General features: G+C 39.0%; 1 protein-coding gene across 3 annotated transcripts in view; it reads left to right on the plus strand.

The window, feature by feature from the left end:
* Nucleotides 1–22,741: 22,741 nt before the first annotated feature.
* Nucleotides 22,742–23,705, plus strand: part of cadm2b (cell adhesion molecule 2b) — a 144,474-nt gene continuing 143,510 nt past the window's right edge. For all 3 annotated transcript variants that reach the window (XM_084351812.1, XM_084351813.1, XM_084351814.1), the window contains exon 1: nt 22,742–23,073. In XM_084351812.1, coding sequence (XP_084207938.1) covers nt 23,013–23,073 — 61 coding nt within the window. In that variant the 5' untranslated portion in view covers nt 22,742–23,012. The remainder of the gene's footprint in view (nt 23,074–23,705) is intronic.

A 23,705-nucleotide genomic window follows, 5' to 3' on the forward strand; every position in this document is an offset into this window, starting at 1 on the left:
GCCTTCAATTTCAAGGATGGAGGAGCTGGGATCTCAGGAAGGACCATGAGACTGACACAGGGAGAGAGATCTTTAATGAGAGACATTAGAGAAGGCGGAAGCAGCGATATCACAGAGTGTACGTGTGAGGCTGAACACAAAGCGCGCGCTGACTGTTCCCACCAGGTACATGAATGTATTAAAGGAGTAATTCACAGGAGTACTGTGGGTGCTGGCAGTGAATGCGCAGCTCAGGTGCCAGAAAAAAGAGTTGGCATTCTACATTTCTGCAAACCACGGATGTGTTCAAATTTGTACTTTCCCTATCTTTCATACAGTATATCGGCATCTACGCTAACATCTTGAGGAGCAGCCAGTGTCGTTTTTAAACAAACCGCTGTGTGTTTGGCCACAAGCGCATTGCTTGAAGCCTCACAAAATGGTCATCGTGATCATGTGATCTCTCAAATCCGGCTGCCATGCAAGGTAAAGCCAAAACATCTTTTTTTCTAACCCTAACCAAGTGACCATAAGCACAGCATTTTCACAACATACAATTGAAAACTGAACCTAAAGAAATGTTAAGTTTCAACATATCCGTAGTTTGCAGAAACATACATTGGCAACATTTATTCTGGTGGCTGGGTTTTGAATGCAACATATACAATTCAGAGTGGTTTTCTATGGTTGATGTCAGAGTTGCTGCCGTAGGTTGACGGACAGGAGGAGGTAGGCAGAGCCTGTATCGCCACACTCAGGGTTTTCCAGCAAAACTAATTTATGAATTTCAGACCAGTCAGCCCCTTCAGAAGAAGTGCATTGTTAACACCTGACCTCACAATATAACAGGCCAAATGGTTTAAATCAAGCAGCCAGGGCTCAGGGGACGGCGACGAAGAGAGCGGGTGAAGAGGCCAAATTTCAGCTGGGCCTCAGTGAGGGAGAGTCAAGTCTTCTTTCACAGAAACAAGGAGACGATTGTCAAATAAGGTTAGAGGAAAATAATTACACTGGCCCCTCAATATTAAAAAAAAAAAGTAAAACGTATATCCTGATGACTAATTCAGTACATGCTGTGGTCATTATTGGCTTGCATTGCACACAGTGAGAATACTATTTCCCTCTTGGCTTCAGTCAATCGCAATCCTACCGTGTCTAAAGCTTGCAGAGTGAAACGCTGTCTGATTATGTTGCAATTCAAAAAAGCTTTGGGTTTAGATGATCAGTCCATATCCTGAAACAGTAAAAGGGACAATGGAATATTTTGCTGTTAATATACCGGTTGCGATTAAGCTAAAAAAACAATATAACCCATATTTTTACTGAACACTCTGAACTTTAACCCTGAAACAGTGCAATAGGTCATGCATGTTTCAGACTTGTTGCACTGCTGTATTTAAATTTTTCACATTTGTGTCTCCGCAACCTTTCAAGATCAAGACATGAAACAAAAACTATCATTTTTATAAGTCAAGGACAAGAAACATAAGTGTTATATCCACACCTGACCTGGGCAGATATAATAGGCCGTTTATATTTGAGTGAGCTGCGAAAAACAAAGAGCGACCCGAAATATTCAAAAACGTTAATGAAAAAACTGAATGTTCAAAGTAAAAGAGCTACATATTTCTTTTTTGTTACAAGAAGACGTGAGCTACAGAAACCTTGGTGCAGGGTAAATGAGAATTTGCAGCCCTCTGATCGTCTTATTTAAATATTGTCTCGAATGGTGTTTTAACTGAAATGTGATAATTAAGTAAAATTTTCACATTAGGCTGTTCTCCTTTTAAGCTCCTTTTTACAAGTCTTTAAGCCCAAAACAGTGATCAATTTAGACCAGTGAACATTTGCATTAAAATAATTAACTTTAGAAGCACACAATGTTCTCCATTAGCCTCAACAGATGCATGAATGCCTTGAAGACCTGAATTCAATTGAGTTCAGCAGAGTACCCATAATTTCACTGAACATGTCCATTAATATATGAGGTACATTATAACCTGTTCAGTCAGGGCCAACTGTTCCCAACTCAGGAAATATGACTTCCATTAAAAGGCTACCTTAACATTTTCATATTTTATTTCACCTGACGCCTGTCACAGAGGGAGAAAATGTTGGTATTAGCATGGCTCTGATGTATCATTAAAGGCAATTACTGGAAGGAAAAGCTGTCCAGATAATTATTTTATTTGTAGAATTATCCATCAGTTATAATGAAGTAAGCTTAAAACGACCTCATTTTTATGCACATTATAAATGAAATTCAAATCTGTGCTGAATCTTTTCACAGTAACATAATATTTTTCCCAGTTACTGATATATTTACATATAACAAGGGAGAACTCATTTGTGCTTTTTTAAATTGATTTTACACCAGAAACTGAAAACTATTTGCAACAATAATCCACAAAGACCCAGACAGAGCCTTATCCTGTATAGTTTTAACTCATCTATTACGTTCAACTGTGTACCAAGTGGTGACTGCTGGCTGTGGCTCTTTATTTTTATATATTCATTTATTTTTTCTTTGAATTCCAGCTACTATATTTTCGGTGAAACTGAAATTAACATGCTGCAGTATTTATTTACACTAGAATGACTTCCCAATGACTTCACAAGAACCAAAAAAGTAGATCACATCACTCCAGTTCTCAGATCTTTACACTGGCTTCCTGTCAGTCAAAGAATAGATTTCAAAATCCTGTTGTTGGTTTATAAAGCACTGAATGGTTTCGGGCCAAAATACATTTCTGATCTGCTACCACGTTATGAACCATCCAGACCTCTGAGGTCATCAGGCTCAGGTCTGCTTTCAGTCCCTAGAGTCAAAACTAGACATGGAGAAGCAGCGTTCAGTTACTATGCGCCACACATCTGGAACAAACTCCCAGAAAACTGCAGGTCTGCTCCGACTCTCACCTCTTTTAAATCAAGGCTGAAGACCTTTCTGTTTGCCACAGCCTTTCACTGAAGCAATTTTAAGTCTTTGAACTGCACTGTGAAAATTTTTCTCTATTTTAGCCTACTTTCCTATTTCTTAACTTGTTTTAATGTCTATTTCTTAACTTGTTTTAATGTTTTGTTTAAATGTCTATTTCTCAACTTGTTTTAATGTTTTGTTTTAATGTATCTTAAATGTTTTACTGTAATTGTATGCGCCTGTAAAGCACTTTGAGTTGCCCTGTGTCTGAATTGTGCTATACAAATAAACTTGCCTTGCCTTGCCTTGCCTTCCCTCTCGGCTATTATATCAGAGTTGATGGAAGTGGAGGGAGTTATAATGGAAGAAAACAATTTGAAAAACAACTATATTTTGTCCAAAAGATATTCACTAATGCTGAGTTATGAATGTTAGCCCTTGGTTTGAACATTTTTTTTGAAAAAAGGGTGATTGAATTTTAAGAAAGCACTGAAGTGCAAAATATCCCAGCAAACCCAGACATGAACAAAGAAAAAAAAAAAAAAACATTCTTGATTTTTTATATCTAATTCGTATAATCAGCTGAATAGCACTGACTACAGCTGGTACCCGCCCAGGGCTGAATAGACCCTTTTCACAGCAGACATTGTGACTTGTGAAAGCAGGACGGAGCAAGGTTGAATTTATAACATAATAACATAACTGACGGCTGCATTCCACTTAGGTGAGCTAGTTGCAGGGCTCTGGCATTGTGCACGCTCGTTCACTGACATGGCTATCTGGACACTTAATAGAATGGAGCCATCATTAATGTCATTGGTCACACCTGTGCTTTTCCTGCTTTGACTAGTCAGAATGTCTGCTGTGAAAAGGGTTTGTTGACGGGCTAAAAAAGTGAACTAAACTAGAAAATAAGCTTTCACTCTGGGCGTAGTTTAAAAAGCTACTCAAAATTGCTCCACAAACTCTTTTGTAATGCTTCATAAACCTGCTGCTGCTCTTGTTCCGGAAGCTAAAGTTAGCTTGCCTGAGGACAGTCTGACCATTTTGCTTCAGGATGTCTGGGAAGAATTACCCTTTCTCGAGCTCCCACCTGCTGATATTCCCTCCATTTAAGTGGTTTTTGACATCTATCGGCACCAAAGAAGAACTTCAGGCCTGAGTTTTCTGTCCTACTTCACTTCAAAAAAGTAGGTGCTGCTTTTGCTAACATGCGCTTGCTATTGTGTTGACTCTGTGAAGTTGAAACATTATGAAGCTATGAGGCTAACGGGCTTGTTGTCGGCTGCTTATTTCTGACATTTGCTGCTGCTATCTAAATTTAGGCATGTTTTGTATATATTATAATCATGTTAGTTGTCAAATTTACTTTGTTTCGGCTTGTCATGGCCTGAAGAGATTATCCCCCCATGCTACCTGTTTTTGGGTCTGTTAACTTGCTGCTAACTTGTGTTTCTAGTAGAGGGTAATATTGCGTATGAGTACATGGCTGTCACAGTCTCATATTGTCCACACATTTTAGATTCAGCAAAGTATTACAGATATTTCCCTCAAAGCCAATAGGTTTGTATGAAAGCTTGATTTCCTGTTTTTCATATCATAATTACATCTAAACTATGGACCATGTGGTTTGTGTTTTATACTGCTGCTACTCTCAGTTTTACTTTTTGCTGGCATTGAGACTAAAGCGATACAGATGTTCATCTGCTGCTTGTCAAAACTACGCAGGCACTAAGAGACAAAGAGTTTTATGATTTTTTTCATTTGTTAAGGTCATCATTTTCTAAGCATGGATGCTGCTTCAGATGGGTCGATGGGTTTAAGTCTATGCATCTTGATTCACTACATCATTTATTCCCCCCTAAATGGTTGTAGAGTCTTACAGGAATCGTTCACATGGTGGCCCACACATGGTCGATTCTTTATAGTCTCTTCCCAGTCTCTACTGTGGTGAGCTCAGCGTATGGGTGTGGGGAGCAGTGAGGTCAGAGCCAATATATCTGCCGAATTTAAGACTTTAGTACATGACTTTAAGAATAAAATACATAGAATGCTAAAATAAAATAAGCTCACTAAAACATCACTTAACACCAGAAAATGTTCTGAACAGTAAGTTAAAAGTGATGATGATGATGAGTCATTTCTAGCCCTTGGCCTTCTCAGGTTGTTGAGAAGCCAAGGCGTGTGATAGCAAGAATCAAAGCACTTTTCATTCGGGTCTATACAGAAGAATAATACACAGAACTGCAGAGAGGACTGTATTTCATCTTAAGCGGCCTCGCCTACCCGCGCAACACTTGGTTACACTTTAAAAATGAAGGCACCAAAGATACTTGGTTACGTTACGCAAAATATCATGATTTGGGTTAAAATAGGCCCTCCCTTAAAAAATGATCGTTGACAACTAGCTTCACATGGGATTCAAATTCTGGTTGAAAGTCCTGTGACTTAGCCAACCACAAACGCCTCCCTTCGTGGACTTTCGTGGACTCCTCATTTCTCTTTACTACGTTCATCCCTTGTTCCAGTCATAAGTGCCCTCTGCTGGTGCTGCACCTTTATATATATGTGCACATTTCATGCCTGGATGAGGCAAACAATGACACTGATGTGCTATCATCTCGTAGATTGACCTGTCTTTTACGTGCTTTGGCGTGGGACTGGGCTGGTCGCAAAGGTTAACAGCATCTTATTTTGGCAAATAGAAAAAAGTAGACTGTACCCTACAGTACCCCGTCTAAATGTAGTTTTTTGTCAGACATCATCCCTCAATAGCTGTTTTTTCAAATCAAACTTCCTAATTCATTGTAAAAGAGTTTTGAGGAGATTAAAGTGCTGATCATTAGATTAGCTTTTCAATTGTTTAAAAATTCTGCAGCTAAAAGTTAGCCTAAGATGCTTTTATTAATGATTCATCTGTTAAGCTATTTGAAGAACACCAGAAAGGAGACAAAGTGCTCTAAAGCAGGAAATACAATTTAAGAAATTGTTATGCCCCGGCCTAGGGTTTACCAGAACATAACATATGGCTTCCCTCTCTTTCTCCCACTCCCAAGAATAACACACAAAACTAAGGATGCAGTCCAAAATAAGGGAATTTATTTATCCCAAACGAAAAATACAACTTCAGGGTGAGCCTCACCTAAAACAACAAACAAAACGATCTGGGTTTTCAAAACTTACTGTCCTAACCAAAAACAAAAGCCAACAAAAAGACAGGTTGTCTTACCTAACTCCCTAACCATAAACAGGAGAAAAGGGTGCACAAAGAAAAAGGCTACTCACCCCTACTATAAAACTGGACTGAATAATATTAACAAAACTATTTACAATATATACAAAAGAGATATTAAATCCCTTTGCAAACACGAACATGAATGTTTCTAATTTCAATGGGAGTCACAATGATTCGGCCAAGGTGCTTTAGAGAGAGAGAGAGCGAGGCGACGAAGTCTGCTCCAGGCTCCACTTTTAAATGTCCCAGTGTTGAGATCTGACCAATCAGCAGCCTTCCAGCTTCCCCAATCCGCAGCCTCCACCTGTAAGGATGTTCTGGACACAAACAGAAAACAGCACCTCCTCTTGGCAGGAGGGAGACAACATCACAGACAAACAGAACAGAACAGAACATACAAATTATGACCCCTGGGGTCATAACAGAAATCTTCAGAGAGAGTGATCAGATTCAAGTGTGCTCATGATCAGGATTGCCTACTCACATCCGATTCTGCTTTTAAGACCCTGCCTGCGTGCACTCAAATGTTGACTTGCACACTGAGTAGCGCTCAGAATATGGTTTATATTCCCTCAAGTGTTTTGTTGGAAATAGAGTTCCATAGTTTACAGCCAAGTGAGAAAATGCAAGAAAAAGAAGACAGGACCTAAAATTGAACCCTGCGGGACTCCACAAGTTATGACTGGCGAGGAGTTGGATAAATTGCTTTCAGTGAAAGAAAAGGTTCTCTGGGAAATGTAGTACCTGAGCCAGCACAATGCTTTATCTCTAATAGCAACCCAGTGCTTAGGGCAGTCAATTAAAATTGTATGATCTAGCTTCAGCTTCAGCGAGGCTTAAGATCGAACATTCCCCAGCATACACTGTTAAAAGAAGGTCATTTTTACTTGAAGAAAACCTATGTCAGTGCTAACTCGTATAAAATGTCTCCCTTGAAAAGAAAAAAAAAAAAAAAAGCTAGCAATAAAGTGTAAAACTGGAAGATAAAGTGCTCTACAGAAAAAAATCAATCAATAAAAAAGGATCCAAGTCCCAGTTGTCAACCATATATTCTAAACTGTGTCTGTACTCTACTTTTAAAAGCTACTTCTGGCCCAATCAACCGAAAACAAAAAATAACTAACCAAAATAGTAACAGCTCTGGTGAGGACTCAGAATCTCATATGTTTAATATCTGATTGAAAAAAATAGCCTTCTGTGCATTAGATGGCACAGTGGTTAACTATGAGGTCTATTTCTCTCCAAAGGACTTGTGAGAGAATTGTAACAAGTCTTTCGTAATGCAATAAAAGGCGTCTTAATAACCTTCCATTTAAGTTCAGCTTTTGCACTCACACTTTAAAGACCTCCCTCTGTGGCCTCATTCAACCATTCAAATTTGCTCGGCTGCTTTGAAAGAGGTACATTACAAAGCGTGATGTATGATTATCTCCACAAGTGTCAAGTTCAGGTTTGCAGAAGGTGAATTAGTTGTCATTCTCTCTGCCCTCTGAACCAATGATTTGCTTGCTAGGCCTCTTTGAAAAATTTCAAATGGTTGATAAGGTCACAGGGGGGGGGGAATTCAATGCCCAAGTACCTTCAAACTGCAGTGAAAAGACTTTATACCTTTGACTTTTTATTTTTTGATAAGAGAAACAAGGTTGCACATGGCAGAATATGACAACCATTATGCAGGTCCTCATTTTGGTTTCCATTTTTCCTCAACAATAGTGATAACACTGAGAAATGACAGACTTCTGAGAATTTAGGTACAGCTAAAAATAACAAATATATGACTGAGAGCTGGTGCATAATTTCAGTGGTGACGTGCAGCAGTTACATGTTTGCACTAGATTCACAAATATGCTGTGGTTAAATAATACATGGAGCAAATGTCAAGACATATCAGATTAATAACTCTTTTTTTTTATCGTACGGGTCTATTTACAGAATAAAAGGAGAATAAAGACTTAACATGGACTTGGAAATGAGGCAAAATGTGCTTTAAAGTGCTTTAAAAAAGATTTAATTTTTAACAAATATCACAAAGTTCCTGTACAATTACAAAGTAAACAGAAACCTTAAACTTAACTGTGTATAAATTAACTACTCATTGATTGACAACCACATGAGTTTTATCTCCATTTTTCTTTCTAGAAACTTTCTTTTAGGCCTGAACACTGTTGAAAAACACGGACATGAGGATATAACTGCAGTTATACTATAGTTGCCAACAGATATTCACCCTAGATGTCTTAACTGATGTCTTATTAACCAGCCTTCAGCTTTAATATTAGTTCATGTCTCAGAACATGTCCCTGTCATTGCCTTTACCTTGATAAAGATCATGAGTCTAATTTGCTTCTGTCTTCCTCTCAGTTTTTCAGTTAAGGTTTCACTGTATGCAGATACTTCACCTGGACAGTGTTTGTTGGTGTAGCTGGTTTATAAGTCGGTGCATTTAGCTTTAGGTGACAGCTCATTTGGAGAGGGAGCCTATATTCTGATCATCCTTTCACCTTTAGTTTTTGACATTAATACAAACTCAGATTAATGCAGGGCCATGGATACATTTTAATGTCAGCCAGATCCCCACTGATGTGATCATCATTTACTTTTATGTGTTAGAGATAATGCTCAAGATGTATCTGGCAGTAGCAGCATAACGAACAGTTATGTACCGCTGACAGATTTATTAACAAACGCGGACCTTTACGAAACTAGAATGCAAATAAAGTAAAACTCTGTGGTCTTGAAGGCTACCAGAAACCAAATGAAGGATTAAAATCTTGTTTTAAAAAAAAAAAAAACTGAGTCTATATAGTGCTACTGGTGGTTAAATGTGGTAAGCATTGTTAGAATAAGTAGGAGGCTGTTATTTCATTTTTTGTGAGAATACATATGAGACAATCAATTATTCATATGGAGAGAATTACACTCTGCAGAAATATTAAAATATTAGGATGTTGCATTTGTGGTTCAGTTTGGAGCTATGTATGTGTAAAAAAAAAAAAAAGGTTTGTCAATAAGAAAATTATTTTTGTAGCTGCTTTGCTGACAAAGACGAGACATTAACTGAGGTGATTTTATGGTGAGACTGGCTAATATTCTCTTTAGAATGAGGTTCTTGCAGTGTGTAAGTTGAGGATCAGAAGAATATCAATAGTGCTTTTAATGGTGCATTTGCATCATATTAATATGCAGGTTGTATACAAATGCATGCATACATACATGCATCTGTGAGCCAGTTTATCTGTAGACCTAAAATGAAGCCCGAGTTGAATTTTGATACCCTGATGGTTAAGTTTTATACCTGAGTTTGGCATCGTTGTTGCAAAATGTTCTAAATGTCAGTGTTTTTAATATGTCACCAAAATTGTCATTGTCATTTGTGTTGTCAGTGGTTGTCAATCAACCAGACTCAGATTTTTTACAGCTGTCAATCAAAAGTCAATCAAGTTATCTCTTACAAATCACTACAAGGTGATCTCCACCTGATAAGAAACATTTTAATTCAGGAAGTGTCCTGGAGTTTTGTTGTTGTGCGTTGTTTTTACTATGTGAAGTTGCTGCAGGTCACAGTTGTTCCAACAGAACAATTGGTTTTGATAAAATAGACAACAGGGTTTTGAAACATTTACATTGTTTTTTTTTTCCTCTGCTAACAATAGAACGTCTCAGTGCACAAGAATAAAACAAGTTACTCCCTTTTAAAAGAACAGGATGCAATGAGCCTTCCTCAATACTGTTTCACAGCATTACATGTAATGGGGGGTGGGGGATTGGCTAGCTATCATACATTCACAGATTGATAGTGTATCTCTGGCTATTGACAATGTCTTTTGACAAAGTTAGAAATAATAGGCTACATTACTCTAGCAGGGTATATCAGCATTTTAATTCAACTTAATTCTCCACCTCGTTTTAGTGTTTGCTCACAAACTTGATTTTCTTTGTCAGCATGGTGTTCACGAAGTCGCCACACCTCACATTTGGATTTATTTGCCTGCAATTTTGTTTTCTCAATAGCAGGTGAGCTGTGTGTGGAAGAGGCTCGTTGTCATTGACACAGCCTCTCAAATGATCCAAACCAACATGGTACCGAAACAGGTGCACTTAAAAGCTTTTCCAAAACAATGGCACAAGGTGACCAACATTAAACAGGAGAGGTCGCACGACAATCAGTGTACATTTAGCGGAGGGTCGTCATACCAGGGCTGATACTGGAGAACGTCTCTCTCTGTTTCCCTGGTACAGGTATGGCTGAGCATATGCTCTCCAATGTTGACTCCATGGCTACAGCCTTGGTTAATTCTTTGAAAAACAGCACACTTTAGTTTTTTCTAAATAATGTAATCTATATATAGACATATATAGGGTGTGTGTGTGTGTTTGTGCGCGAGTCTCTGCTAACAGCCCAATTAATGGTGATGGCATTGTGCTGCAGATGAGGTGAAAGCAGCCCATTATATGTCAGTCTGACTTTGCCTCCTCCTCTCGGTGCCCCGATAGGGCTCTTCTCTGTGCAGACCTGTTTTGGAGTAATGCCACAGATGGTGATGAGCCTGTGTAATCCCTGTAGATTTCCACGGTTTATAAACAGCAAGACAAGCAGCAGGTCCCTCCGATCTGAACAAACACTTCTAAATCAGGGGGTGTTTATCATGCCTGTTTGGGGTGGAGGTTGTAATTATTGCAAACAAGAGCAAACATGCAAAGAGAAATGGATTTCACAGATCTAATTGATTGGGGGAAGAGAAGCAGATTTAGCTGCTGTAACCAGCTCCCCCTCCCCGCCACAGTGCTGCATGAGACTATTAGATTTATTATAGTTTATAGCACCTGAAGTATTCATCATTTCAAATGAGATGAGAGGCGATACGGGGTGCATTTCATTTCCTATGGCTGAATCTGAAAAACTTAAGCACAGTTGGAAATGGCTCATTGCTATGTACCTCACAGAAATCAACAGATTTCTGGCTCATAATAGTCGATACTGTGAATCTAACCCTGCATGCACAGACAGAGAGAGTGAATCGAGATAATTGACAAATTCCTTGGCGAAATGAAATGCTGCGCACGCGGAAAGTAACATCAGTGTTTGCTTTCTGCCTGGCAAAGAATCACAGCATTTTGATGTATTGCCTCACCCCTGCACGGAAATACATTCTTTTTGTCAGGTGAATTCCTTCCCAATTTTCCAGGCAACAATAGTAACATCGGGAAATTGGTTTGATCCATGACATGTTGACATTTCATTTGGAGAAATCAATCAAAATCTACCAGCAAAAAGGGCGCATGAAATGTGTCAGATGAAACTGCTGAAATCAAAAGTTTTATGGGAATGGTTTTGGTATATTTATCACGTAAATGAGATAGATCAGAGCGCCACACAAATCACAGGAGAAATAATCAAGATTTTTTTTCTTGCACTGTTAGTGAGAGGTAATACCCAGGGGAAATTATTATTATCTGCAAGGCTAGTTTTGTTTTCTGATGCTTTAATGTGAAAAAATTTAACTGTACAAAAATGACAAATTGGAAAATCTGTTTTGATCAACAGTACGAGGCGTTAAAAATCTGCACTCTGTCTGTTTGCAGCACTGAAACACAGACTTCATGTTAAGTATGCTTTCTGTTTTTGTAGTTCACCTTGTTTTACATGTACAGCGACTGGAGAGTCATCTAAAATTAGCAGCACAGTTTGAGAAACAGCAGGTAGTGCACCCTACTAATAGACTCTAGAGGTGAATTAGCCATTAGCTGAAAAGGCTAATTCACCTCCAAACCAGATGTCTTTGTGAAAGTGAAAAAAGTTAAATTTTAAATGGAACACTGAGAGAAGTGCTGAGAGAAAGTGTGTTTTGGACCAAAGGAAATGTACAACCGTGGAAAACAGCCACTGTAAAATACTCCACTTCTGAGTCGATGTTATACATCTGGTACTAAAATATGATAAAGGTTAAATCTTTGCAGGTGACATAAAACTAGGAGATGATGTTAAAGTTTATCATTTGAGAGCCAGGTTCTTTCTCTCACTTGATACTTCTCAGTAAGGTTTTTGCCTGCATGGCAGAAAGCCACCTTGTCCTCTGGGGTCTGGCATTGCCACCCTGGCAGATTTGTTTTGACCAAAGAGGACATGTCGAAATACTCTCTTTAGGGGAGAAGTGCAAATGCCTCCTAATGGATCTGGCATTGCACCTGTCAGGCCTGCACACAGAGCCATGGTTAGCACACAGCACAGCAACACACTCTAATCACCCTGCTGTGGTCTGACAAGCTGTTTGAGAGACACATCTTAAAGTTTGTACCGCCTAAAAGATGGGTGCACTTTCAGATTCTGGTTAAGTGTAAAAATTCAAACATCAGCAGGCTGGTCTGTAGGCTACTGTATTAATTTGTCAGAGGGGTAGTTCGCTTGACCAAAAACATCATTATACAGCTTAGCCTGAATGCATGTTTCCTTACGTACCATCACTTATTTATATCAGTTTATTTTACTTTGATGTGAGCAAAGCTTGTAATTGCGTGTACCTCAGTCATCATGTTTCCTTGATGAAATTTTTATCTATGTATAAATTATGTATTAGTTATGCATAATACACTGATGGAATTCTGCTTTTTCTCCAAAACAAAACTTATGAAAGTATTTTTTAATTCCACTTGGTGATAACTTCCACATATCTGATGCTTGTATTTAGTAAACTAAAAGAAAACCTTTTCCTAACACCATAATGATATCTGCAAACACTCCTGATGAGAATGTTAGAGAATAAGCAGACCTCTCTGTTAAATGCGTTGACCGCGGTGTATTACTGCACCCACATGCATCATTCTGTTTAGGTAGAGATGTTTTACAGCAGTCTTTCAGTGGTTTGCAAAGAGTGTATTAGTCATTCCTTTAAAAGCCTGAGGCAAGCAGTAGAGTTCTTAATACACTGGAGTGGACGCCAAAAGAAGTGGTGAGTGTGGAGGCCTGTCAAGGAACAGGTACAGTAATGTGCTGTGGGAGAAAATAAGATTGTGTTTTATATTAGACAACGTACAATCTTCTTTGACACACACATAAATATCTAGCTGAAGATATATTTATTATTTTTGCTACCTGCAGAGAGAGATATCTGTTCTTTAGGTCTCTATGGAAGAACTTGGTAATGGTTGATAGTCTAAATGAGAAGCCTGATTAAGGTCTCGCTTTTCCCTGAATTTGACTGCTCGGTAGTACAATAATGTAGTCGTTAAAAGACTGTAAGCTGAACAGTTAATCAAAATGTAATCGAAATCCGATATGGTGAGGTGCACTATCCAAATTGCAGGAGCTGTAGTTTTTCCTGATAACAGTAAAATGTGTCACCTCATGGCATTTATAAACGTGTTGTAGCTGAGATGCCCCAACATCATATTCTACAGACATAAGGGAACATGTATGTTTGGTAATGTATAGACCCCAGAAACAAATCACATCATCATCATTTTAATTTGTATTTTTCTCAGTGAAAATTAAACGCAAAAAATACCATTGCCCCTAAAACTGAGACGCATATCTCTCAAAATAATCACAATGGTTTTTTTTCCAGCCCTAAGAGAAGGCTGATTGCTGAACCTTTTAATACTTTGATGCTGATGATCTTTCTGTCTACAGACAGAAAATAACAGACGTGCTTACTTAAAGGGTGTCAGAATTCATGGTAAATGAACGTGCGCTCATATTGTTTATCTACTTTTCAGTGGAATCGTATAATGAGAATGTAATATCATGTTTAACATAATTCCATAATCTCCATAATTATAATACTTCAGGCTAGTTGTAATTAAAAACCTTCCGGAAAGCATGAAGAGTACAGTTTGCAGTGGAACACAGATTATTACATTTAACCATAAATTAAATTATTTTGATGTGTGTATTTGTATTGCATTACAGTACGTTTAGCTGGCATAAGTGTTCTGGTCATTGGTTTACCATAATTTTATGTATAAGTTGTTTTTTTAACCATTCAACACAACAAAAACAAAAAAAGTTAAAAAAAATGTAATCACATATTAAATCACAATTAAAACTAAAGATTATGACAACTCACTCATTAAGCAATATAATAGTTTGGTGTTATTGCTTTAAATGCAAATAAACTATGTTTTTTTTTTAGTTTGAATTATCATCCGTGTGACTTTTTTTAATGACACTTGCTAATTTATAAAAAAGCTCAAGATGTGTGACACAAAACACAAATGTGTAGTACTACATAACACTGTCATGCTTACCACGACTTCTGTTTTACAGCTCTATTATACTAAGTATGTGTGTGTGTTTGCGTGTGTATGTGTGTTTGTGTACGAAAGAGAAGGATGACAGAAACGGAGAAAAGGAGAGGGGGAGAATATGATATCAATACTAAGATTGACTCGGTGGGGGGAGGATGTAGAGGCAGAAGCTGGCACGCTCAGAAGATTGGCAGCAGGGAACAGATGGTCAGGAGGAGAAAGGAAACATGACCAGGATGTGTAGTTATGCAAAGATAAGCAAAGGAGGTGCCGGGAGTGCTGATGAGCTATGAGACGCTGGCATCATAATTCTGTATATAACACAGCTATCCAAGTATCAAAAGTTTTGGTAACGCTCACCGTGTCAGACTTCTAAAGAAGTCGTGCAAAGCTCCTAAAACTTGTTGCTTATTGATTCTCATTAGTGTATAATGAATAAACGCTGATAGACACCAGATGTGGTACTTTTTCCTTCTGTTTTTGATAGATGCTGTTTAGTTTTCATAAATTTGGATGTAATATATATCAAAACATACATCAATTATAGTATCATTATCATTATGGTTTATGCTATAGCTGCTAATTGTTGTTTTCTTTAAGCTAATGAATGTAAAGCAATGACCTTGATGTTTGAAGCGACATTTTACTTTCTTCCAGACATCATAACTACCATAACATTGCAGTCTGAATCTTCAGTTCAGATGCAAACTAGGCATACTAGAATGCTAATGAGGCAGCTTACTTCATAGCAGTATAATGACAGTAAACAGCAGCAACACTGACCAGCACATAACAAAACTGAGACCGGGGACTGAAAAGTCCATATCAAAGTGATTCTGGCCCCAATAAGCACCAAGTGAGAAACCCACCACGGACAGCTAAATCCTGAAATCAGCCCATTTTCCATGCAGTGGTCTGTGAGAACACCAGCTGCTGTGGGCTATCGTGGACGTGAGCCCTAACACAAAGCACTTCACTCTGCATAACCGGGGCATGAGGTTTTGTTTGTATAGCCAAGGATGTAGAGGTGGAGAGAGGTGCGTCTGCTGGAGAATGCCTGTGTACTGGTCCCATGGGGGTGGCTTGTGCCCTTGAAAAGATGCTTGGTTTGTAAAGTTAAGACAAAAGAGCAGTATTGATTGAATTATTACAGCTCCACGCTCCTGGAGCTGTGCAGTGAGGATACAGTAATTACCATGCACCTCTCCTGGCCCAGAGATGACTCATCTTTCAATAGTAGTTTCAGTAGAAATAAGGTGGGGGGGTTCTCCGGTGTCACCATGTTTATTTAACATTTCATTTGCAATTAATGAGGCATACCTACAGTTCAGCCCAGTAATTCTGTGATGTGAGTAATACAACAGTGCACTGTGGTACTGTGCTGGGTATCCTTGTAAGCACTTCTACATTAAATGGTGCTGAAATATTTTACTCAAGCGCAAACACTCTCGCAGCCAGAGCTGTGATATATGTTATGTTCCTTGAAAACTGAGGGCAATGTTGGATAATAGGGCTTTCAGGGAATATTGTGCAAATGTTTATACTCTAGTGTGTTCCTAGAAAAATCCCAACTCTCATTATATATTAAAACACTGTTTGAGGTTTAGTCTTGTATTTTGTTGAGTTATATTTTCAATAATCTTGAACGGCAGAGTGTACTGTAGGTTAATTGTTTGTCTGGTGAACATGTTGTCCTTGGGTGAGTACAGTAAAACCAAGAACAGGTGCATTTTAGATTTGAAAGAGTTAACTCGGCAAACATCTTTTTTTTGGCCTTAGTTCAGGTTTTGACCACATGTGGCTGAGTTGGCTTGTACTCAGCTGACTTGGGCCTCCTTCAAATTTTAACTGGAAGTGTATTACGTTGGTCAATAATATTGAGCTCAACTACATTATTATTATTTAGTTATTTAAAGACTAACCGTGTCTCATCAGGGGGTAACAGAAAGGGAGAAAACAATGAGAAAATGGAACACCTCCAGGAGTAACTGGAGTTGTATGGAGGCTTATAACTAACGCTTAGCAAATGACAAACTGAACTGAGTGTTGAATCTTCTCATATATAGTCTCAATAAGTTGGGCTGCAAATAATTACTATTCAATAGTGTCAATTATTTGGTCAGTTATTGTCTCAATTAATCAGTTTGGTTTTTGGTCAGTAAAATTTCAGTAAATGGTGAAAAATATCGATCAGTGTTTCCCAAAGCCGAAGATAATGTCCTTCAATGTCTTATTCTCTGGAGATCACAAAGACATTTAGTTTACTGTAATAGAAGAATAAAGAAACCAGAAAATATTCACATTTCAGAAGCTGGAATCATATAAATACCCAAATTGATTAATCAATTACAACATTAGCTGGCGATTAATTTATTAGTTGACAACCTATCGATTAATAAATTAATTGTTGCGGCTCTGTCATAGCCAGTCATTTCCATAATACTGTATCAGCACTAGTTTGTATCGCTGGCTAGCGACTCAGCGTGAGACCCACAAAAACATTTAATAGCTTGCAGGTTTTGGAGCTAATAGAGCTAACAGCTAAATGCACAGCAGGACTGAGAGTTTCAGTTCAGGTGAACATGAAGTGGTAAACGGTGAACTGCAGCTTAATGTGACACCTCAACAAGTTAAGAGTAAATAAATGTACTAAAGTACTTCAGCTGAGTACAGTTGGGAGGTAAAAGTACTTTGATTTCTATTACTTAACATTACAACTATAGAAGATAATAACAATGTATAGAAAAAAACATATTGATTTTGGGACAGTTTATCTTCACTTGCGGCGGTTTAAATTGTTTTCTGGGATGGTTCTGGGACAGTAGTGAAAAAGTTAGTCTGGAGTCCTGCTTTGACTTTTCCCCTAAGGCTGAGGGAATGCAATTTTGACTGAATCACAGAGCAGTGTACAGAGCGCTGAAGTCACAAAGAGAGCTTTAGCCTGCATCAAGAAAAATGGGGTCACCTGCACACCCTAGTACTAAAAGGGATTTTAATTATGACCGATACATAAACTACATATACCTTTTCAAAATCTGAATTCACTTGAGGGGATCTATATCATTATCATAGAAAAATGTGGCAATGATTTTCTGATGAAGCCAATCTGAGGCTCTTTGTGTAATGAGGCTTTGGTTTCCCTTCATCTCTGTCTGTGACATTGCCACACAAAGCTGAATCACTTTTGATTTGATTGTCACTCGTCCAGCTGACTGATGCCTCAGCTTGTTGGCAGCATATGGCTGATATAAAGGAGGTATTTTTTAGGTTAGACAGCTGAGTAGATTAGACAAACATATGGCTGCACTTTTATTGAATCACAGTAATCAGAACCTGCATGTACAACAATCAGGACATGGCACAATGTGTGTATTAGTCTATATTTGTTGCTAAAATTGCATGAGGTGCATTCATCTCCAGACAATATATTTTAGTGATTACTTCTAATTCTGCCGCATATAATGACATCCAGAGAATGCTGACTTGCATAATCTTGGCTACAGAAAACCAATGATCAAATGTAGCTGTTCCCAATGTCCCATCAATAAGGCAATAAACAGATGGAATTGTTTTCCCACCAGCCATCAATAGCAAATATTCTTACAGGGTTAAGGGAAAGGCACAAGAACATAAAGCTCACATCATAACGCCTTAAAGTTCAAGCTGCACAAAGCCCAAGTGAGCAGATGTTATTTCCCAGTGGAGTACTGACGGGAAAAAAACACGTGTGTCAGATGCACTGGATTATAACAGGCTCATATGGAGAGTAGCATACAAAGTGTTGTGCTACTGTTGTTGTCCGCCCTCAGTTCAGTGGTGGAAAGATACAGTAGCAGTATTATTCTTTCTACAACCTTTAGTTGAACAAATGCAGCTTTTGCAGAGAGCGCAACTAACAACTCTGCGTTATTTTGACACAATATTGGCATCAAAGTATGGATTTCATAATAATTGGCAGCGATACAGGAAAGCTCTAATATATATACTCATCATTCAGAGAAACAGCATTAACTCTAAATGCTTCTATTCATCTTTGTCCGCCAGTGTCTTCAATAGTGCATTGCAACACATCATTACACAGAAGCATGATGCAGGATAATGACAATGACTTAAGTGTGGACAGATATATTAGTGCTTATCTCATTGTGATAAAGTAGCATAGTGCTAATTAAAATATTCTATCTTTCTTAAGCATGCTGCTATTTTTCTTGCAAGATCAAGAACAGCAAATTAAAGGGATATCATCCACAAATGACATGCTAACATCACTGTATGTTCTCAGCTAGAATTTCATGCATATGTTTGTTCCAGTTTTCTGAAATGTTGCAATAAAATGACTCATATTCATCATCATTTAAAAACCCCTGCAACTGAAATACATCTCAACCCAGTCAAATATGCCAGAAAGAATTTCAAAATAAAATATCTTGCAACTGTCAACAGAGGGAGACAGAAGTGCTTGGAAATGTGTCTGATGAAAAATAGGATTAAAGGGTGTAATCTCACTGATAACATTTGCATTATGTATTTAGTAGGTTGTTACAAAGGGTTGGGAGGTTGGCTAGGCTTTCACAGTGATGGTCTTTGTATTCCTAATGTGTAAAACACAACTGTAGTACTCCCTCAAGGTAAGAACCAAACTGCAATGGTTTTGTGAGTGATACTTTTAATTGAATCTTATGAATTAATTAATTAAGGGTGTTTTGGGAGCTCATTAGTATGAAAACTGAACATTTTAATCTCAGTGCTTTTTTGTGATATTTATGAGTCATAACAACACACATGCATAGTGGGAAGACATCGCTTAATACAACGTGCACGACTGTGATTTACTTAATGTGTAGTGTTGTGCATCTTGTTCAAAGCAGGTGGATTTCATGTGACCTTTGTCGGGTTTAACTCCTCCAGTGCTGAGCTTGGTAAACCTGAACTTCATAGGAACTTTCCATGTATAATTGGTTCACCTCTTTTGTTTTTTTGCTCTCTGATTAAAGCCACATTTCCAAAGGGAATCTGTAACAGCACTGCCTGACTGAGGTTCTTTGCTTGTCCAGTGCTTCAGCTGATGAGGAAATGATAGGGAATAGTAGATTTTAAAGCTCAACTGATACTGAAGGCCAATACCAATATCAATATTTTAGAGTTTTAATGTGTAATATCAGTCGGTGTTTGCACTGAAACATAAACAAACAAGACAATTAAACAGTTTTGATAAGTTAAATTTGGGCATTAAAGAATTGTGATACAGTATGTACTGAGCAAAACATCTCACAGTTGCTTGTAAATGCTCTCTGATGGACAAACTTCATAATGACAACACTGTTCATATTCCCTTAAAAATCTTCAAACATACATTAAACATCTGCACTGTAATTTCTTGCTACTTACAGGCCAAAATGTACATTGCTACTAATGTATTGCCAATAAATATTTGACTGATTTATCGGTTAGGCGATAGTACATTTCACAATCCATGCCAGCCTGGTCTCTCTAAATGATGTGTGTCTTAAATAATTTCACATCATCACAACAAATTTTTTGCTTTTTGCCTGTCAGTTAATGCCTTCTGCACTTAGCATTTTGAAAAAATGAAAAAAATGTCAGGTGACATAGTATAAAGAGTGAGAAAGTTTGAATATGGAGGAGACTGGGGTGGACAGGTGGGTCTGACAAACGCAAGATTTTCCTAACCACATGCATTTGGTGCATAAACCTAACCAAACAGTGACAATTTCACAGCGTTAACCACAAGTTTATTATTGTTACCATGATGGCGAAGGTCACCTGACTTTGACGATGAACAACAGAGGTCCCCTGGCTTTGTCCTCTCTTGCGCAATCCAAGTTAATAAAATATGGACGGCATTAAGCGACACGTGAAAAAAGCTGAAATGACATGACAAGATGTGTCAAAGGGTTTCATGTTGAACTTATGAGATCAGAAGATCAGTTGGAAAACAGTGTGGCGGACCAGCCCTGTCTCATTTATAACATACCAGATTTTGCAATGCCTGGTGTCATAGAGTGATCTCTACATTAGTGAATGTGGATTCATTTTTTATGTAGGTTTCATGGGAGCCTCAAGTACACCAAACACATACCAGGGCTATACTGTAAATCACAGTTGTTATGAAACTCTTGCTTCGGTGTTGAAAGATTAAACATTAACTCAATCAGACTGAAGGAAAAATGTTACCTAAAATTTAAAATCTTGTATCTGGATTCTGTAGTGTGTAGAACAGTATTTACTGCCTAAATGACAAAAAGATTGACACAGCCCACATCCTGATCCTGTGTGCAGCACTTCATCACCCGGAGTGGTCCATTTACATAAAGCATTCAGCCTTCACGACTGCTGTCATTCAGGCCCATCCTGAAATGGATTGTGCACCAAGTGTGTGGATGAGTTGTTTTTCAATCAGTGAGGAGGATTAAACACTATCAGTGACAGGTTAATGCATATTAATGTAATTCAAGCTTAGCCTAAATTTTTGTGTTTTGCCTTTTTGTTTTGATTGTTCCCTTATATAATTTGCAGAATCAAAGAATTTCATGTTTGAACTTTCAGTAGAAAATAAAGGATCAAAACAGTCTGACATAAAGCCCTATTATGTTGTATTGTAGCCTGATAGGCAGGTTCTCAAGTGTATCTGTTGACCTTGTTAAATCTGCCAATGCACTTGGGCTTTTTAAATGACACAAAGCACAGTGTATATGCAGTACAAGGTCCCAGAGATAAATGCTCCTCTGCATTACAGATCTGTGTCAGCACCCTGTGCTTTTCCGCTGAACCCACATGGTCAATAAATTCTCACTGTTTAAAGGGGCATGAGTAGAATTCCACTCTCAAAGATCTAATGAAATGACGAGGAATTGACCTTCAGGACACATGGGATTGATTCTTTACCACCATCCTCATGGTAATTGGCTTTGTATAGTTCTGCTCTGAATTATAAGTGAGTTGTATCGAGAATGTGTGTCACACAAGAGCGCTCAGTCCTTCAAGGTTTACAGTTCAGTAAGGCAACAATGGTTCCACAGGGACTTGAGATGTGCATGGATCCAAGTTAAAAGGCTAAAACGCAGCATCAGCATACAGAAATGAAATGAGTGCATGTCTTAGTAAAAGGTCCCCATTCGACCCCGTCTGATTAAAAGCTGTAATGGATTTGAACATGCAGAAAAACGCTGCATTAATTTCTTGTTTGGCAATGAAAATTAGTGATCCAGCTGATTGCTTGTTTAGATAATGAATGGCGGAGCTTCACATGTCATTTACATTTATTCCTGCTGAGAGAAAAGCCAGTGATTTAAAAGCCTGGAATATATTTTAGTTTAGCGCCGCAGCTTTTTCTCAGGTGGTATGGCCAGGTCAGCAGTTTGATTTGAAGTGGGAGTGGCGTGGAAGGCCACTGTGCAAAATTGAACCAAATTCGACCGGCAGCATGTTAAACCATGTGTAAAATCCTCGCGATGGGCTTAGAAAACGATCCCCGGCTGGAGCTGCCGCTTTCCCCCCACCTCTGTCTTTAGGGATGGTCACACTCATTTCTGTGCACCACTCATAGGAGCCTTTGAAGGAAGAGGGATGTCCAGGAGCCCATTAACCTACCCTTCTCCTGTGCACTGATTCCTGACACACTCCCAGCCTCTCGGGTCACAACCTCTGAGAATGCAACCGCCTTTTCACGTGCAGCCCTCTCTGGTTCCTGCATGCTGTCCTCATCTTTGTTGTATTTCCAAGAAAGATGCTCGGCTTTCATTGTAAAAATTTCCAAGAGATAATAAGTGTCAATTTTGGCAGTGACACTTATTTTGAGTTGTCTAGTGTTGACTGCAGGCTTGTTTGTCTGCTCATAAAGCTGTTATGACTCTGGGGCGGCTGTTCAAAACTGTCTAAAAGTGTTAAATTAACTCTGCTAGCTGTGGGCATATTTTAATACATTAAATCACTGGCATGGTGATTTTTTGCACTAGACTCGCACTGACAAAAACATGGAGTTGAGAGGATCATCATTACTTCCATTTAGAGCCTTAGAGAGTGTCTGTGGTGGTGCACATTGGCCCCTTATGACCTTATTATATTTTATTATTATGTTTATGATGGGCATAGACTGTCTCCATATCCCTGCAGAGACTATTTTTCTGCTCTGACATTTGCTAAATCATCCCCCCATAACTGATTACTAATGTCCAGCCCGAAATGGGTATAAGAAAGTAGTCCTTGTGTCACGCAGTGTAATTGTTTTGACAGTTGACCAGACATCAGAACTATTTCTAGGTGTTCTCCATTGGTGAGGCGTCTTCATTAGTCAAAAAGCGTGGGCGGGACTCTTGCTCTCTGCAGCGAGTCAAAGAGAAAGGCAATAAAGGGAGACAGGAGCTGCACTTTGCCGACGAGCATCTCTGCCGTCCTGCTACACTACAGTGTTCCCTGCCCCCGGATCTGCGAAAAAATAACACAGGGACTTCTCTGGAAAAGGCAGAGTTCATCAATGTAACTCCGGTCAGTCCGAAGCTGCGCCGTTTACCTGGATAAGTCCACCCCGACGAGAAGAGACAGAAAGAGAGGAGAAGACAAGAGACAGACGCGAGTGGACTGTCGACGTTAAATCGTGAAGGAAAAGAGAAGAATATGATCGTCAAGCAGCACTTGATCTTCATCCTCTACAGCCTCTGTGCACACGTCTTTAAAGGTGAGCGCTGGATGCTGCTGTATAGAATAGACGGGCGTGGTGTGCGGGGAGGTGGGTGGCTGCGTGAAGTGCAAAGATCATATGTGCTCATGTCGCACGTGAGTTCAAGTGTTCAGTACAAAGAGAGTTGCCTTTGCTTGTAGGTGATGTGTGTTTGCGCAGCAGTTTTGGCCGGAGGACGGCTGTCGTCTGCTGTCAGAGCCGACTGTGCTGGAATGCCTGGAAGTTGAATTGTGCGGCGCAATGAAAAGCAGAATGCGGCTGCACAAGTTTTTTTGTGTGTCGGAGACAACTTGGATGTTGTCCTTCCTGTGATATTAAGTGACAGATAAAAACACGGGGCTGCAGATGAGTCGCCTGCAGCCACCTCCTGTTTGTCTGTGCATCCAGTTATGTCCCCTGGAGCTGACACAGGGATGCACGAAAGGTTACAGCAGCTGGCTGCGTGCGTCTTGTTTGTAGTGAGACCGGTGTGTCATTGAGTGGATCATTTTTTTTAACTCATGTCTCTTCTGGCCTTTTAAGTCATCTAGTGCATTTTGCATTTGTGACAAGAAGTCCTCGATGTGGCAGTGGCCGCATGTGAGTTGAGCTTTTGTCTCCAGCACGGCCAGTTTGCGCACTGTGCAGGC

The sequence above is a fragment of the Pagrus pagrus genome, assembly GCF_965226575.1.
Source record: "Pagrus pagrus genome assembly, chromosome: 4".
In the NCBI taxonomy this organism is placed as follows: Eukaryota; Metazoa; Chordata; class Actinopteri; order Spariformes; family Sparidae; genus Pagrus; species Pagrus pagrus.